General features: G+C 38.6%; 1 protein-coding gene across 6 annotated transcripts in view; it reads left to right on the top strand.

Moving 5' to 3' along the window:
* SPG11 (SPG11 vesicle trafficking associated, spatacsin) overlaps positions 1 to 14,512 on the top strand; it is a 103,753-nt gene that overhangs the window by 49,283 nt on the left and 39,958 nt on the right. For all 6 annotated transcript variants that reach the window (XM_059913396.1, XM_059913395.1, XM_059913394.1 and 3 more), the window contains exons 21-27: positions 1,409 to 1,574; positions 2,703 to 2,908; positions 3,500 to 3,608; positions 4,536 to 4,695; positions 5,069 to 5,341; positions 5,977 to 6,177; positions 6,945 to 7,052. In XM_059913396.1, the coding sequence (XP_059769379.1) occupies positions 1,409 to 1,574; positions 2,703 to 2,908; positions 3,500 to 3,608; positions 4,536 to 4,695; positions 5,069 to 5,341; positions 5,977 to 6,177; positions 6,945 to 7,052 (1,223 nt within the window). The remainder of the gene's footprint in view (positions 1 to 1,408; positions 1,575 to 2,702; positions 2,909 to 3,499; positions 3,609 to 4,535; positions 4,696 to 5,068; positions 5,342 to 5,976; positions 6,178 to 6,944; positions 7,053 to 14,512) is intronic.

The following is a 14,512-nucleotide window of genomic DNA, read 5'->3' on the forward strand; positions in this document are numbered from 1 at the left end:
AGAAGTTTAAAACATATTTGAGGAAATAAAGCACAAATTAAATGAAACAATTATCATGAAGACATAATACGGATTTTTAAAATTGGAGAGTTGTATTTAATTAGAATGTTGACTTCTTTTATCATATGGTTTTACCACTGAAAGTGGCCACAAGGCACCTGCGTGGTGATTTGGCTTCTGCAGCAGGCCAGAGAAAAATTTCTCTTCAGGTAGAATTTTCTCTTATACAAAATCTCCATACTAGCCACCAAACCACTAATCAGGGTCTTATTTGAATAAAAACTCAAGTTTGTTTGTTCAGCTTTATATGAATTCAGCAAATATTGAATGAATGAATGGTTTTATATGTAATTGTAAGTTACCAGAGTCACTCTGATCTTACAAAGAATACAGATAAGGCGTGTGACAGTTTTTTAATCTCGAAGGAGGTATACTTTTAAGTAATAGCTTTGTAAGACGACAGACTCCTCTAAAGTCTTCAAGTCCTGTTTTTTTTAATAAGAGCTAAGTCACAATATAAAACGTCCTTGGAATTCCATGGGAGGGATACAACTTTATTTCAGAAATAAGCTTTGAACTTTGGAAATAAGAGCAGATACACTGTTAACAGTTCAAAATGTTGTTTTGTCTCATTTTTTTAATAGGTAGTAAGTGGTTAAGAAGCAGTTAACTGTTCCTATCAAGCCCTAACTTTATTTCATACCAACTTTTCACATCCAAATATCTTTTGACTTCGTATTTTTCTAAAAAGACAAAAAAAAATTTTTTCTGCTTTTTTCGTGGGCACAGAGAACTTTGAACTACTCTGCTGGTCTTGGAAAGATGGTATCATGATGTAGATAATAAGGTGCTCTATGAATCCAACATCAGAAAGTACAGGTAGTGATAACAAAAGTTTATTAGGAGGGTATTAATATGGAGAAAAGGATGTTCTCAAAGTATTTGTTGGAGAAAGGTACAGTGAGTTGGCCTTGGTGAATAGAGGATTCATATAAATATGAGATGAAGAGATTTCATTGTGCAATGAGCTGCATGAATGAGTTTAAAAGCTACATTTGCAAATCATTAGCAGAGATATTGTAGTTAAAGGGTTATTGCCACTGTGAACTTAATGGATCATCAGATATAAAATTAAAGCATCTAAAATAACAAGTAAGTTCAGTAGGGGAAAAGCATAGTTTATAAGTTTTTATGCAACTTCTCAGGTACACATTTTTGTATAAAATGAGGGCTACCTCCACACATTAAAATTATTACATCTTGGTGGTTCAAAGTGATACACAGTGGTACAAAATGATTATAGCAACCAATTTTCTTTTACCATTGCAGAGTAAAGTTTTCCACATGCAGATCTGAAATTAATCACGGTGAGGTGCAGAGGATTAATACTGCTTCACTTTCCCCCCAGATGCAGCGAGTCAGCTCCCACATTTCTCTAGCCCTGACCTGGTTAATAAATATGCTATGGTAGAACGTCTGAATTTTGCTTATTATTTACATCATGGACGACCATCATTTGCGTTTGGTACTTTTCTGGTTCAGGAATTAACCAAGAGCAAGACCCCCAAGCAGCTGTGAGTATTTAAGACATAATTTGCACTCTTAATAAAAGGCATATCTGTGTACTTTTACACATGCATATAAATGCATATAAAAAACCTATTGGAAACATACCACAGTTAGTAATTATATTTGACTGGGGAATTATATATATATGTATTTTTTCATTTGTGCTTCTCTGTATATCCCAGGTTTTTGGCATTTAGCTTGTCTTTTGTGTTTTTTGTTTGTTTGTTTGTATTTTGGCCCGCGCCATGCAGTTTGCGGGATCTTAGTTCCCCCACCAGGGATTGAACCCATGCTCCCTGCAGTAGAAGCATGGAGTCCTAACCACTGGACCGCCAGGGAAAAAAGATTAAAATATATTTTAAATAAGATAATAAATATATCTGAAAACCATGTTTTAAAATAATGATCCAGGAGCTTGCCAAATGTTAGCGCTTATTATAAAGAGGGAATTCTATAGTGAGATGTGAATTCTGTATTTAAGATCTTGGTCTTTTATAATTCACTTTTATAAAGCACAGAATTGGGAGGAGTATTTGATATAATCAGCAGCTAAATACAGATTTATTGTTTTATAGTTAACAAAGTAATGCATCTTTATGTTAAAATATTTAAGTAGGTCAGAAGGGTGAAAAATGAAAGAGAAAAGTCCCTCATTCTCTCATCTTCATTCTACATAGTGTATAAACATGGTCCTCGAAATTTTCCTGTTCATGTAAAAGTACATATATGAGTCATTTAAAATGTATGTGCTTTATGATGTCAAATTTTAGGTGGCATTAATTTTCTTGATAGTTCGTGTACATACTCACAATAAGATCATAAGTTGGTAGTCTTTCATAAGTTCTATTCCATGTTCCCTGAATAAAGTTGGAAGCAAAAATAATTTGGACTATGAGTAGGCGTTTTAGGAGAAGGTAAAATACAAGGGAATAGGGGGCTATGGAGCCGGAAGGTGACTAAAAGCTACCAAGAACCTAAATGGATGTACACAAGGGGTGAAAAAGGGAAGGGGGAGGAAGTCAAAAATCGCATGCGTCTGACGCTCCAAGTATCACTGATGTAATTCAATACGCTTTTCCTGGTGAGAAAAAATTTTCACATGCTCATGTGATTTTGATTCCTTTCTTTTTCAGGATCCAGCAAGTAGGCAATGAAGCCTATGTTTTAGGGCTCTCCTCCTTCCACATACCTTCAATAGGAGCTGCCTGTGTTTGTTTCTTAGAACTGCTTGGCCTCGACAGCCTCAAGCTCAGAGTTGATATGAAAGTGGCCAATATAATTTTGAGCTACACGTGTAGAAATGAAGATGCTCAGTACAACTTTATCAGAGAGTCTCTAGGTACAGCACCTTTATGTCATTTGTTTTGTTGAGAGGACAAGGGACAAATAGGTCTAAGGCATTGAATTGTGAGTGGTTGGGGAGGAAACAGTTATCTTCTGTTTCATCCTTTTTCTGCAGAATTTTTTACACTTTATCTCACATTATTGGGCACTTTAATGGGTTTCTGAAATGTCTCTGGGCCACACTCTTCAAACAGAACTGCCTAGTTCCTGACCTTTTCTCTTGACCATATATATATATATTTTTTTTTTTTTTTTTTAAGGGAATGCTATTTATTTATTTATTTCTTTTTGGCTGTGTTGGGTCTTCGTTTCTGTGCGAGGGCTTTCTCTAGTTGCGGCGAGCGGGGGCCACTCTTCATCGCGGTGTGCGGGCCTCTCACAGTCGCAGCCTCTCGTTGCGGAGCACAAGCTCCAGACGCGCAGGCTCAGTAGTTGTGGCTCACGGGCCTAGTTGCTCCGCGGCATGTGGGATCTTCCCAGACCAGGGCTCGAACCCGTGTCCCCTGCATCTGGCAGGCAGATTCTCAACCACTGCACCACCAGGGAAGCCCTCTTGACCATATTTTGTTGTTTATATTTCTTATAGCTGAAAAACTATCTAAACTGGCTATGGGTGAAAAGTCAACCATAGAAGAATTGCTTGTTCTCGTAGAAGAAGGTATATGGGACAGCATTCAGCAGCAGGAAATAAAGAGGTTTGTGAGCTGTGATCCCAGCCTCTTTTCTAGCAAGCTTTATTGTTCCAATCTGTGTTTGCCTAGTCTTTTTTCCAACACATGTTTTCACCAGTCCCCCTAGACCTTATCTTCTTACTCATCGAGCACATAACAGATTTCAATTGCATCTTGCCATCAGTAAAAGGAGGGTGAAGATAATGATTCCCTCTTTACAGATAGAGTTTCCAAGAGGTGGAGAAGAGCTTTGTCTCCTCCACTGTGCTGCTGGTCTGAGAAGTCTCTTAAGTGTTACATGTTGAAATCATTTCAGAAGGAGCGGGATAGATCTCACAAAATTTGACTCTAAGTGATGTCCTTGATTTTTTTCTTGCTAATATATGTCAGTTGATAATGGAAGGTGAGGTGACCATCTGTCCACGAAAGCCCCTCTCCTTATACATTGATGTCATCTTTCCTCTGTGCTATTATCCGCTGGGGCTGACCCAGCTACCCCGACCCTGGGAATGCACCATTCTCATATACCTCCTGTCACTGACTGTTCTCAACAGTTTCCTTCTCAGCAGGTACCCTCCCCTTAGCAAGGAAGCCCAGGCACCTGTCAGGGCTCTGATACTCTAAAGTGAATCATGCAAGAGAATTAAGCACTCAGACAATTTCTGAGTGACTGTTTTTCTCAGTTCTCCTAACGATGGTGCATAGCTGTTTGATAGATACTTGGTCGATAAAATGAGGAATAAATTTTGCCAGTATGCTAAGAAAATTATTGTATGTTATGGGTGAAAGAGTCCTTTTTTTTTTCCAAAGCAGTCTAATAAATATTTGGTATTTGTTGAAAGGCTTTTTAGAGAATATACTGTAGTTTATTTTTTACTAAGTTTCCAGTTTAAAACTATATTTTAACAAGTTTTTTTCCTCTTAACCCCCCACCCCCACTCCCAATTATAGGTTATCCAGTGAATCCAGCAGCCAGTGGGCATTAGTGGTACAATTCTGCAGGCTCCACAATCTGAAACTGAGCACATCTTACCTTAGAGAATGTGCCAAAGCAAATGATTGGTTACAGTTTATTATTCACAGCCAACTCCATAATTACCACCCAGAGGAGGTAAGCCACCGATTGTTGCCAGTTATTCAAGAAGCGGAAATTGGAACACTTCTCAGAAGACAGTGTTCTTTCTGTTGTGTATACCTAGGCTTTTGTTTGCTATGATACTATTATTTTTACTAAGATTCCAGTGGGTTGGCTTCAGAGGACTAGTCATTACTACTAAAGAGCTGAAGGAAGAGTTTTTGTGACTCCAGATTGAATATGGAAACTCACTCAAACACAACAACTATGTAAAATTATATGGTCACCTCTGATGCAGTTCAGGGTGAGAAAGAACTTTGCCTATGCTTTTCTCCAGCATTTTCAGCTCCAGCTGAAATTGGAAGTTGGTTGTCTTTTTTGATCATCACTCATCTAATATGTTTTCTAGGTGAAATCTCTTCTCCAGTATTTCAGCCCTGTTCTTCAAGACCACTTAAGACTGGCTTTTGAGAACTTGCCCTCAGTGTCCAAGTCTAGAATGGACAGTGATCAAGTCTGCAACAAGTCCCCGCAGGAACTCCAAAGAAACGAAGTAGAGATGACTGATTTCTTTGAAATTCTGCTTCAGTGCTCAGAGGTGCCAAACTCCTGGTGCTGGCTCCTGGCAGAAGCAGTGAAACAACAGGCCCCGATCCTTAGTGTCCTGGCCTCGTGTGTCCAGGTGAGAATCTTGAGAAGCCTACATTAGGGACTCAGAGGGCAGTAGAAAAAGTGGGAAGAGACAGGGAAGGCTGATAATCAGGGAGGATGTGAGGTGATGACAATGAGGCCCTAGCATGTGTTTCCAAGGTCACTGCCACTTTTTGTGCTTCCCCAGCTTAGGCTTCAGGCCATCTAGTGCATTTCCTTGTGCCTTAATGTTCAGTAACTTAAGTGATCAGAGCCTTGGCTTCCGGTTGGCAGTCATAGAGAAGGATGCTTTGGTGGACCGACCACCTCTGTGTCTTGAGCAGGGAAGGAGGGATGCTCCGAACAGTCCCTTGATCAGCAGTTCTGTAGAGGACAGTCTTGTTTTCCTATACTTAGTACTTTCCTGACCTCCACATATATCCCCTCGGTTTCTTGGCCTTTTGACCTACTATACTCTGCAGGACAGTTTATAACAGTCCCTTGGTTGTTCATTAGAATTTGTTTCATGTTTGAAGGATTTTCAAGTCATTTTAACCAATTTAGTGAGGTGACTTGTTCTAAACAGGAAATATCCATCTGTAGTTGTAGCATTGCTGGAAGCTTCTGCAGTCAAGTAATCCATGTGCAGTCATTATCTTATTTTGAAAAGTTCTTATCCACTGGCAGGACGCCAGTGCTATTCCTTGCCTCTGTGTTTGGATCATCACTTCTGTGGAGCACAGTGTTGCAGCTGAAGCAATGGGACACATTCAGGACTCACTGGAGGGCCATACCTGGGACCTTGAGGACCTCTCAGTCATCTGGAGGACATTATTAACACGGCAGAAGAGCAAAACTCTCATCAGAGGTTTCCAGCTTTTCTTTAAGGTAGTGTTAGTTCATTTCTTTCCTCAGTTTAAAAGGGTTACTTCAGAATATCCCCCGTTGGCTTTTAAAATTATTCCTATCTCTGGGATTTTTTTTTTAAGCCAACAACAGATAACGATATTAGAACTATCATTTATTTAGCAAAGTGCTTTATATATATTATTTTAGTCAATTCTAACAATAATCCTATATAAAGTAATATTTTAGAAGAATGTTATGAAGTGATATTATCCTCATTTTATCCTCAGAGTGATATACCAAGGCTCACCGAACTTAAGTAACATGCCCAGGGTCTCAAAGTACTTTAGTAAGTGGTTTACTTATGGTTCAGATCCATAATCTCTAATTCTAAAACTCCTATCCTCTGACCAAAAAGCTCCCACTGAAGTGATGGAAATCTATGGATTAATGCCACAAACAAGCAGTAGGTTAACAGATCAGTGGAGCCCATTAACCAGGAGTGTATGTAGAGATGTCTTAGCAGCGTCTAATGGAATATCTCCTGCTCATGTGTAGTGGACCAAGTATAGACTGGAGTATGGACTGTTGAGTAGGTGTACCTGGCCTGAGTATCTTTATTCCAAAAGGAAATATAAATTTAATTTCCTTTCTTTTTAATATATATGATTTCCTTCTACTACAAAGCTGTTATTAATAGTTTTGTTTTGTTTTTTACTTTAACCTCTCTTATATTGGCATTACTCATTGAGAATATAGTATTGATTAAGTTTCAGGATTTTTAACTTTATTCAAACTCTTCCTCAAAGGAGTCCCCATTACTATTCATGATGGAGATGTATGAACTGTGTATGTTCTTCAAGAATTATGAGGAAGCCGAAGCTAAACTTCGGGAGTTCCAGAAGAGCCTTGAAACTGTAAGTTGGAAGTATAGTGCTCTTTCTCGCTGATCTGAAATTGGCTCAAGTGGCCTCTTGTCTGCGCGTAGTCAGGATAGGGCAGCAGTTGAATAGCTGTTACGTGGCATAATGCAAACTGAATCATCTGTATTGTTCCAGAGATGGAGAGGCAGGACAGGGGTTGCGGTGACCTTGCGTACAGCACATCAGTTGCCATGGATGACAGAGAGGTTTCATCCAGTGTGCTAATGAACTCTGATCAGTATCCTGATGCTGCAGCCAAGCTCAGTGGGAAAGGGAATAATGGTATCCACTGTGGATGCTACAGAGGAGTGTGGTGGTACCTGGGCCGTGTTTTGCCAATCCAAAATAACTCCAAGAGCGTTGAGAGTGAAGGGTGTTTAATGCTGCTTTATTCACTGTGACAGAAAATAATGGTTTTTTGCATCTACACTCCTTGTGGTCTCTGTCCAAATGATGCTGAGCCTTATGGTCAATTTCAGGCTTTACCTATTCTGATGCTTGTTTCAGACCTATTAACATGTGGAGCTAATTAACCCTATGGAAAAAAGAGGAAGCTGTAAAAAAGGAAAATACACCTTAGTCCTGCTTGGGGTTTCAGCACTTTTGCCCTCTCTATCCCAAAAAAGCTTTATGATAAATGAGACAGAACCATATACTGCTTTTACCCAACAAATACATCACAGTGGAACTTGTGTATATGATTTTCCTCTCAATCACATTCGTCTTAACTGTAATGAAGATTTTAAAGTTTTATTATTCGAAAATACTGAATCAGTTATTCAAATATGCCTGAATTTCCTAAATCACAGAAAATAGGGACATTCATTTCCTTCATCTGTCACTCTCCATGGCTAGAGCCATACAGTATCTTCTTTTTTTTTTTAAATCATATTTAAAAATTGTCAGGGGCTTCCTTGGTGGTGCAGTGGTTGAGAATCTGCCTGCCAATGCAGGGGACATGAGTTTGGGCCCTGGTCTGGGAAGATCCCACATGCCGCGGAGCAACTAGGCCCGTGAGCCACAACTACTGAGCCTGCACGTCTGGAGCCTGTGCTCCGCAACAAGAGAGGCCGTGATAGTGAGAGGCCCGCGCACCGCCATGAAGAGTGGCCCCCGCTTGCCGCAGCTAGAGGAAGCCCTCGCACAGAAACGAAGACCCAACACAGCCAAAAATAAATAATTAATTAATTAAAAACTTAAAAAAAATATTGTGATAAAATACACATAACATTTACCATCTTAACCTTTTTTTCTTAAAAAAACAGGTGTCTCTCTCTTTTTTTTAATTTTAATTTATTTTATTTATTTATTTTTGGCTGTGTTGGGTCTTCGTTGCTGCACATGGGCTTTCTCTGGTTGTGGCGAGTGGGGGCTACTCTTCGTTGCGGTGCACGGGCTTCTCATTGTGGTAGCTTCTCGTTGCAGAGCACGGGCTCTAGGCGCGTGGGCTTCAGAAGTTGTGGCATGTGGGCTCAGTAGTTGTGGCTCGTGGGCTCTAGAGCGCAGGCTCAGTAGTTGTGGTGCATGGGCTTAGTTGCTCCACGGCATGTGGGATCTTCCTGGGCCAGGGCTCGAACCCGTTTTCCTCTGCATTAGCAGGCGGATTCTTAATCACTGCACCACCAGGGAAGCCCTATACCATCTTAACCATTTTTAAGTACATAGTTCAGTGGCATTAACTACATTCACATTGTTGTGCAACCGTCAGCACCACCATCCATCCCCATAGATCTCTTTTCTTTTTTTTTTTTTCCCATAACTCTCTTTTCATCTTGTAAAGCTGAAATTCTATAGCCATTAAACAATAATTCTCCATTCTCCCCTCCCACTAGCCCCTGTCAATCACCATTCTACTTTCTGTCTTTATGATTTTGACTAAGTACCTCATAGAAGTGGAATCATACAGTATTTTTCTTCTTGTGACTGGTTTATTTCACTTAACATAATGTCCTCAAGATTCATCCATGTTGTAACATGTGTCAGAATTTCCTCCCTTTGTAGTGCTGAATAATATTCATATTCCATTGTATTTATATACCACATTTTGTCTGTCCATTCATCCATCAATGGACATTTGGGTTGCTTCTATTTTTTAGCTTTTGCAAATAATACTGCTATGAACATTGTGTACAAATATATATAGACCTTGCTTTCAATTTGTTTGGGTATCTACCTAGAAGTGAAATTGCTGGATGACATGGTAATTCTATTTCTGATATTTTGAGGAACTGCCATACTGTTTTCCATAGCAGCTATACTATTCCCACTAACAGTACACAGGCTTCCAATTTTCCACATCCTCTTCAGCACTTGTTTTCTGTATTTTTGATAGTAGTCATCCTAATGGGTGTGAGATGGTATCTCATTGTATTTTTGATTTGCATTTCCCTAATGATTAGTGATGTTGAGCATCTTTTCATGTGCTTATTGGCCATTTGTATATCTTCTTTGGAGAAATGTCTATTCAAGTCCTTTTCCCATTTTTGAATTGAGTTGCTTGTTTTTTTGGTTGTTGAATTTTAGGAATTCTCTATATATTCTGGATATTAATCCCATGTCATACATATGATTTGTAAATATTTTCTCCCATTCTGTGGGTTGCCTTTTTACTCTGTTGATGGTGTCCTTTGATGCACAAAATTGTTTAAATTTTCATGAAGTCCAATTTGCATATTTTTTTTTTTTTGCTACATGTGCCTGTGGTATCCTAGCCAAGAAATTATTGCCAAATCCAGTGTTGTGAAGCTCTTGTCCTGTGCTTTCTTCTAAAAGTTATATTGTTTTAGGTCTTACATATTTAGGTCCTTGGTCCATTTTGAGTTAATTTTTGTGTATGTTGTTCGATAAGGGTCCAACTTCATTTTTTTGCATGTGGATATCCAGTTTTCCCAGCACCATTTGTTGAAAAGACTGTTCTTTCCTCATTGAATGGTCTTGGCACCCTTGCCAAATATCATTTGACCATGTATATAAGGGTTTATTTCTGGGCTTTCTGTTCTTAGCCATTGGTCTATATGTCTGTCTTCATTTGGCTATTTTGATTACTGTAGTAGCTTTGTAATAAGTTTTGAAATCAGGAAGAGTGAGTCCTCTAGTTTTTTTAGTTTTTTTCAAGATTGTTTTGGCTATTCGGGGTCCCTTGAGATTCCATATGATTTTAGAATTTTCTGTGAAAACAAAATGTCATGGGGATTTTGATAGGGATTGCATTGAATCTGTAGATTTTTGGGATAGTAATGAGATTTTAACTATAGTAAGACTTCCAATTCATAAACATGGAATGTGTTTCCATTTACTTATGTCTTTAGTTTCTTTCAGCAGTGTTTTGTAGTTTTCATTGTACAAGTCTTTTACCTCATTGGTTAAGTTAATTCCTAAGTACTTTACTCTTTTTCTTTGGCTGCACCATGTGGCATGTGGGATCCTAGCTCCCTGACCAGGGATTGAACCCCCATCCCCTGCAGTGGAAGCACAGAGTCTTAAATGCTGTACTGCCAGGAAAGTCCTATTCTTTTTGATGCTATTGGAAATGGAAACATAATTTCCTTTAAAGATTGCTCATTGTTTGTGTATAGAAATGCAACTGATTTTTGTGTGTTGACTTTGTATCCTGCTACTTTGCTCAGTTCATTTACCCTTAAGTTTAATGGTGGAATCTTTAGGGTTTTCTATATAAGATCATACCTGCAAACAGAGATCATTTTATTTCTTCCTTTCCAACTTGGATGCGTTTTATTTCTTTTTCTTGCCTAAACACTCTGGCTAGAACTTACAGAACTGTGTTGAATAGAAGTGGTGAAAGCAGGGCATCTTTGCCTTGTTCCTGATCTTAGAGGAATGCTCTCAGTCTTGCTCCGTTGAGTATGATGTTTGTTGTGGGTTTTTCACATAAGGCTTTTACTATCTGGAGGTAGTTTCCTTCTATTCCTAGTTTGTTGAGTGTTTTTTTATCATGCGGTGGTGTTTAATTTTGTCAGATACTTTTTCTGCATCAATTAAGATGATCATGTGGGTTTTTTTTTCTTCATTCTGTTGAAGAAAACTGTGATGTATATATTGAATTTTGTATGTTGAACCATTCTTGCATTCCAGGAATAAATCCCATTTGGTTATGGTATATAATCCTTTTAATATGCTGCTGAATTCAGATTGCCAGTCTTGTGTTGAGGATTTTTACATCAGTGTTCATAAAGGATATTGGTTGGTAGTTTTATTGTAGTGTCTTTATCTGTCTTTGGTATCAAGATTATGCTGGTTTCATAGAATAAGTAGGGAAGTGTTCTTTCCTCTCCAGTTTTTTGGAAAAGTTTGAGAAAGATTGGTATTAGTTCTTTAAATGTTTGGTAGAATTCACCAGTAAACCCATCAGGTCCATGGCTTTTCTTTGTTAGGAATCGGTTTTGGTTTTGTTTTGCTTTTTTGGTTGGGAGATTTTTGACTACTGATTAAATCTCCTTACTAGGAGATTTGGTCTATTCAGATTATCTATTTCTTTGTGATTTAGTCTTGGTAGATTTTGTGTTTCAAGGAATCTGTCCATTTCATCTAGGTCATCCAACTTTTTGGCATACAGTTGTTCATAGTACTCTCTTATAATCCTTTTTATTTCTGTAGAATAGGTAGTAATGTCCCCACTTTCATTTCTGATTTAGTAATTTGAGTCTTCTTTCTTTAAAAATGTGTTGTTTAATTTCCACAATTTTGTCAGTTTTCCAGTTTTCCTTTTGTTATTGACTTCTAACATCATCCCATTGTAGTCAGAGAAGATACTTCATATGATATCTGTCTTTTAAAATATGTGAGACTTAATTGCAGTTAACATATGTTCTCTCCTGGAAAATATGCCATGTGAACTCGAGAAGAATGTGTTTTTTATTGTTGTTGGGAGAGTGTTCTGTGTATGTCTGTTAGATCTAATTGGTTTATTGTGTGAAGTCCTCTATTTCCTTACTTGTCTCCTGTCAGGTTATTCTGTCCATTATTGTAAGCAGAGTACGGGCATACCTTTGAGATATTGCAGGTTCAGTTCCAGACCACCACAATAAAGTGAATATCGCAATAAAGTGAGTCACATAGATTTTTTGGTTTCCCGGTGCATATAAAAGTTATGTTTAGGGCTTCCCTGGTGGCGCAGTGGTTGAGAATCTGCCTGCCAATGCAGGGGACACGGGTTCGAGCCCTGGTCTGGGAAGATCCCACATGCCGCGGAGCAACTAGGCCCGTGAGCCACAATTACTGAGCCTGCGCGTCTGGAGCCTGTGCTCCGCAACAAGAGAGGCCGCGATAGTGAGAGGCCTGCGCACCGCAATGAAGAGTGGCCCCCGCTTGCCGCAACTGGAGAAAGCCCTCGCACAGAAACAAAGACCCAACACAGCCATAAATAAAAAATAAATAAATAAAATAAAATAAATTAATTAAAAAATAAATAAATAAATCTTTTTTAAAAAGTTATGTTTACACTATACTGTAGTCTGTTAAGGGTGCAGTAGTGTTATGTCTAAAAATATATATATACATACCTTAATTTAAAAACACTTTATTGCTAAAAAATGGTAGTTCTAATTTCAGTTTTTTTTTTTTTTTTTAATTTATTTATTTATTTATGGCTGTGTTAGGTCTTCGTTTCTGTGCGAGGGCTTTGTCCAGTTGCGGCAAGCGGGGGCCACTCTTCATCGCGGTGCGCGGGCCTCTCACTATCGCGGCCTCTCCTGTTGCGGAGCACAGGCTCCAGACGCGCAGGCTCAGTAATTGTGGCTCACGGGCCTAGTTGCTCTGCGGCACGTGGGATTTTCCCAGACCAGGACTCGAACCCGTGTCCCCTGCATTGGCAGGCAGACTCTCAACCACTGCGCCACCAGGGAAGCCCCTAATTTCAGTTTTTTACGGAAACTCTATACTGTTCTCCATAGTGGCTGTATCAATTTACATTCCCACCAGCAGTGCAGGAGGGTTCCCTTTTCTCCACACCCTCTCCAGCATTTATTGTTTGTAGATTTTTTGATGATGGCCATTCTGATTGGGAGGTGATACCTCACTGTAGTTTTGACTTGCATTTCTCTAATAATTAGTAATGTTGAGCATCTTTTCATGTGCCTCTTGGCCATCTGTATGTGTTCTTTGGAGAAATGTCTATTTAGGTCTTCTGCCCATTTTTTGATTGGGTTTGTTGTTTTGATATTGAGCTGCATGAGATGTTTGTATATTTTGGAGATTAATCCTTTGTCAGTTGCTTCATTTGCAAATATTTTCTCCCATTTTGAGGGTTGTCTTTTCGTCTTGTTTATGGTTTCCTTTGCTGTGCAGAAGCTTTTAAGTTTCATTAGGTCCCATTTGTTTATTTTTGTTTTTATTTCCATTTCTCTAGGAGGTGAGTCAAAAAAGATCTTGCTGTGATTTATGTCAAAAAGTGTTTTTCCTGTGTTATCCTGTAAGAGTATTATAATGTCCAGTATTACATTTAGGCCTTTAATCCATTTTCAGTTTATTTTTGTGTATGGTGTTAGGGAGTGTTCTAATTTCATTCGTTTACATGTAGCTGTCCAGTTTTCCCAGCACCACTTATTGAAGAGACTGTCTTTTCTCCACTGTATATTCTTGCCTCCTTTGGCATAGATTAGGTGACCATAGGTATGTGGGTTAATCTCTGGGCTTTCTATCCTGTACCATTGATCTATATTTCTGTTTTTGTGCCAGTATCATAGTATCTTGGTTACTGTAGCTTTGTAGTATAGTCTGAAGTCAGGGAGCCTGATTCCTCCAACTCGGTTTTTTTCCCTCAAGACCACTTTGGATATTCGGGGTCTTTTGTGACTCCATACAAATTTTAAGGTTTTTTGTTCTAGTTCCATAAAAAGTGCCATTGGTAATTTGATAGGGATTGCATTGAATCTGTAGATTGCTTTGGGTAATATAGTCATTTTCACAATATTGATTCTTCCAATCCAAGAACATGGTATATCTCTCCATCTGTTTGCATCATCTTTAATTTCTTTCATCAGTGTCTTATAGTTTTCTGCATACAGGTCTTTTGTCTCCCTAGGTAGGTTTATTCCTAGGTATTTTATTCTTTTTGTTGCAATGGTAAATGGGAGTGTTTCCTTAATTTCTCTTTCAGATTTTTCATCATTAGCGTATAGGAATGCAAGAGATTTCTGTGCCTTAATTTTGTATCCTGCAACTTTACCAAATTCATTGATTAGCTCTACTAGTTTTCTGGTGGCATCTTTAGGATTCTCTATGAATAGTATCATGTCATCTGCAAACAGTGACAGTTTTACTTCTTCTTTTCCAATTTGTATTTCTTTTTCTTCTCTGATTGCTGTGGCTAGGACTTCCAAAACTATGTTGAATAATAGTGGTGAGAGTGGACATCCTTGTCTTGTTCCTGATCTTAGAGGAAATGCTTTCAGTTTTTCACCATTGAGAATGATGTTTGCTGTGGGTTTGTCATACAT

Source organism: Balaenoptera ricei, chromosome 2 (genome assembly GCF_028023285.1).
Source record: "Balaenoptera ricei isolate mBalRic1 chromosome 2, mBalRic1.hap2, whole genome shotgun sequence".
In the NCBI taxonomy this organism is placed as follows: domain Eukaryota; kingdom Metazoa; phylum Chordata; class Mammalia; order Artiodactyla; family Balaenopteridae; genus Balaenoptera; species Balaenoptera ricei.